We start from the raw sequence: 4106 nt of genomic DNA on the forward strand, positions 1-4106 counted from the left end.
TGCCATGTTCCACGTGCAGCAACTCGATGTTTGTTGTTGTTGTTGTTTATACAAAGCATAGATCTAATGTCAACAGCGCTTCTAAGTAGTCCATGGCTATCAGTGATGATGGCCAGATATAAAATGCAACGTTCCATAGCTCTTTCCCCCCGCACTGGCTCTGAGGTTCAGTATTGAAGTCCCACTGCTTTCTCACTGTGATGAACAAATTAGATATTAAATTCTGGGCAGAGAACAGTGAGAAACGTTCTATATGGCCTGCTGCATATCTACTTGGGGCAACGGATCTTATCCCACTACCCAAAACTTGTGAGGATGCTCTCTCGAAATTACTTGTCAATGGACATGCAAATTATTTACCAGACAATTCCACAATTGTGCTGGATGCCCTCATTGATGGCAAGGGCCGAACTGATCAGGTGTCCTTGTGGGTACCTGATGATTGTGCATTATTTCTTGTTTACATCTGTTCCAACCTCAGCTTTCTCTATGTTCTACAGGGGATCATGTATTGTCTTTGAATGGTGGCATCTGCAAACGCATTCAAAACTATCTTACTCATAACCCAGCAACATCAAATGTGCCAACCATGCTAGCCGAAATCATCAGTCGGGTCGAAGGCATGATCACTCAGCCTTCTACCTGTCAGGGATCGGCCCCTGACCCCGCTGTCAGGGCACCCAACCACACCCCAGAACCACCTTCCCAGACTTCCCCCACTCCCCAGACCTCCCCATCCCTACATACCTCTCACAGCTTCAGCCCGCATGTGAGCCCGCAGGAAAAATCACGTGGGTTAAGGCGAGCAACTCGCCTTAACCCATGTGACACCTTTTCCGAGTCGCGGGAACACGCTCGGCTTCTACCCGGAGTCACGTTATGAACTGTACAGTACACTTCCTTTTTATAGTAGCCAAGCGGGGAATAGGGAAACTTACCCTTCTTCTCAACTCAATCCCCGCTTAGGCAAGTTGTAGTTACCCTCTGTAATACATGACAACTCAATCCCCGCTTAGTCCCTTCAGTGAGTTTGAGGAGCTGAGGACAGGGTCTAGCGCCCAACCACCTGGAACACCGCACACACCTAGGACTGAGGTCGGGCTGTCCCTGATCGAGGACCGAGCCCTGACACTACCTCATCTGGCACTGCCACTCAGACTGCATCATCAACCAATGGACCCGATGTGAAGACAACCAGCAAATCCTCTGGAGCCAAGCTCCACTTTGGTGAGTCAAACTGATTTTCATTAGCAACTATTTAATTATACAACACGACTCCCAGGCCTTCAAATCGACCTACCCCTCCACACCATGGACCCTTCCAAGGACACGGTTTCCCATGTCTTGGATGTCCCCAAGTCCTGGACTCCCAAACATGCACTATTGACGATCGCATCTGAGATGGGTGTGAACCTTGAAGTTCACAGAATTGCGTATAAAACATCTAAAATGAAGGTAAGGGATGACCCTGTCCCCATTGACTGTGCAGGTACCCTTGCAGCCGGCCTGGAGCACCAGCGCTGCATTCAGTCCTGCACTTTCGAGCAAAAGCACCTGAAGATCATCAACCTTGTAAGTCATTTATTTTCAATTCCATACGATTACTCAGTAATCAATCCCTAGTCTGCTGTCGCTCTAAAACTACGAAAAAGGCCAAGGGAAAGAAATCATCTACTGACTCTAAAGCTGGCCCAGCCACTGCCTTGCGTTCAGAGAAATTCTGCCAACTCTTAGAAGCCACTCTGTGCAGTAGGCATTCTTGTCACTGTTACCCCCACCCGAAGGCAGAATGGGGCCATCTGCGTTTGTCAAATGAGGCCCTCAGTCTATGGGCTAACTGTCTGGTATGCCTCGCATTTTTTATCTATCTTCCTTTCCAACCATTCATACTTATTCTATCATTACATTTTATTTGTATATTCAGAGCGAAGGTAGGGCAGGTGTAACGTTGGACAGGCCACCCCATCACAATCTATTTGACCCATCACACATCAAACATGGGAAACGCCCTCAGTCCCACTCGCCCCCTCACACTTTCAAACACGCAGATGTCACCTCAGCAACTGCAAAAAAATACTCTCGGTCTCTCTCACCCCTTCACAACCCCAAACACATGAAGACTGCTGAGTCACCCCATGTTGACTCACCTGCTGGCCCAACCCCAGGGCCCAGTACATTCAAGATCACTTCATCTTCACCTGCCACCCCAACCCTGAAGCCAAGGACACTCAAGGTCGCCATCAACTCAGCAAGATTGAGCATACCAATCTGTGCCCCACTCATCAACATATCCTCATCGTCGCCTGTCATCGCGTCATCATCACCCACTCATGGTCAATGCCAAGTCAAACTCAATCGCCATTCAACAACTGTCATCAACATCACATCATTGCTGTCATGCACTCATGGTCAACGTCAGGTCAAACACCGGGTCAAGCACAACTTCCATTTGACAACTATCGTTGACATCCCATCATCACCGACTGATCACCTTTCGCGCAAGCATGTCAACTCCCCTCCAATCGCCTACCTTGGATCCAACTCCGAAAGCGAGGATGACGTTGGGTTTGACATTGAACGGCATCTTGGTGCTACCTCCCATTCTGGGGTTAGGCATGATCTGGTGGAGCTCAGCAATGATGAGCTTGATGAGGCCGTCAATGAGCTTGATGCCAACGATGCAGACTCAGATGTTTTCCTCTGAGCCACGGCCCACCCAATCAACCTACCCCTAGCTGTCATATCCATCTACAGCCATCGTCCTCCACTACCTCCGATCCTTCCGGATTACCTCCGCTCCTTCTTCACTAACCTCAGAGCCCCCATATTCCGCAATCACCTCCGACTCCCTTGATGGTCACCACCCCCTCTTTTCTATATATTACCTACACCTCCCTAAGTACAGAGCCCCAAAGGCCTCCAGACAGCTCCGACATCCACTGGCACACTCCCACCCCCACTGGGCAATTCACTTGCTTGCCCTGCAAGTCTACCTTCGGGCCTATCCCTCCTTTCCGTTTCTGGGTTATAGCCTGCTACTCCACTAACCCCATAACCCAACTGGTTGGTAATATTCAGTCGGCTAACATTTAACTCCGTTAGCTCTGCTCTGCTCGGTCCTGCCATTCACGGGCCCACCCTTGCTGTAACTATATATACTTAACTTGTAGATAGATTACACCCCAGTGATAAAATCGACTAGAGTTGATCCCCCTTTTTAGTTCTCTCTGCCAGTAAGTAAATTAGGGCATGGACGTGTAACTAGGCACAGCGCTCCTGGTCTGAGTCACTGAGGCCAAAGCCCTCCATCATGGAGACAACTCCTTCATCTCACTTCCGGTCTCTAACAATGTCTACATATTTTGACAGCAGTGAACATGGTGATGCTTACAGTGAATGTGGTCAAAGGGCCTGCCATATTTGGTCTGAGTGAAGTGGGTCCCATTGGGACACACTGATGGGCACCCATCATTTCCCTAAATTGTCCTTTACCGAGTTGATCCTGATATGTGTTGGAATTTGCACGTGGTCTTTTTAGGGAAAACCTAAAAGTTAGACATACTGGGAATTGAACTCCAGTCTTCTGGATCGCGAACTCAGTGTGCACTGCCATTACACCATACACCCTGTTAGGCTGAGGTGGTTATTTCAACACAATATGTGCTGTAAAATTAGATGTGCTGATTTTTCTTTGGCTTGCTGTGATGCAAGACGAATGAACGATGAGATAAGAAAGTAAAGGGTGGGGTTACCACTCCTTACAGGTGCCTGGACTGGGTGTGTCGTGGGCGCGCTGTGTGTCAGAGACCAGATTGAGATGAAGGATTGTCTCCGTGGCAGAGGGCTTCGGCCTCAGTGACTCAAGCCAGGAGCGCTGTGCCAAGTTACATGTCTGTGCCCTAATTTACTTACTGGCAACAAGAACTAAAAGGGGGTCAACTCTAGTCGATTTTATTATTGAGGTGTAACCTATGTACAAGTTGAGTATACTGTAGTTACAGTGAGGGTGGGTGTCAGAGACCGGGTTGAGATGAAGGAGTGTCTCTGTAGCGGAGGGCTTCGGCCTCAGCGACTTGTGCCAGGAGCACTGTGCCAAGTAACACGTC

General features: G+C 48.9%; 1 protein-coding gene and 1 non-coding gene across 2 annotated transcripts; one reads left to right on the top strand and one right to left on the bottom strand.

Annotated features, from left to right (window-relative positions):
- Nucleotides 1–200: 200 nt before the first annotated feature.
- Nucleotides 201–2704, top strand: EI90DRAFT_3128251 (uncharacterized protein; the record flags this gene model as incomplete). The annotated part of the gene is made up of 6 exons (XM_039064074.1): nt 201–444; nt 501–769; nt 1158–1227; nt 1283–1572; nt 1653–1844; nt 1925–2704. 6 exons carry the CDS (start codon nt 201–203, stop codon nt 2702–2704), a joined length of 1845 nt encoding a protein of 614 aa, XP_038912732.1.
- Nucleotides 2705–3553: 849 nt separating this feature from the next.
- Nucleotides 3554–3627, bottom strand: EI90DRAFT_t191. The gene has a single exon. It is a non-coding gene; the product is annotated as a tRNA-Ala (tRNA).
- Between the last annotated feature and the right edge of the window lie 479 nt (nt 3628–4106).

The sequence above is a fragment of the Cantharellus anzutake genome (genome assembly GCF_015039405.1).
Source record: "Cantharellus anzutake strain C23 chromosome Unknown EI90scaffold_48, whole genome shotgun sequence".
In the NCBI taxonomy this organism is placed as follows: domain Eukaryota; kingdom Fungi; phylum Basidiomycota; class Agaricomycetes; order Cantharellales; family Hydnaceae; genus Cantharellus; species Cantharellus anzutake.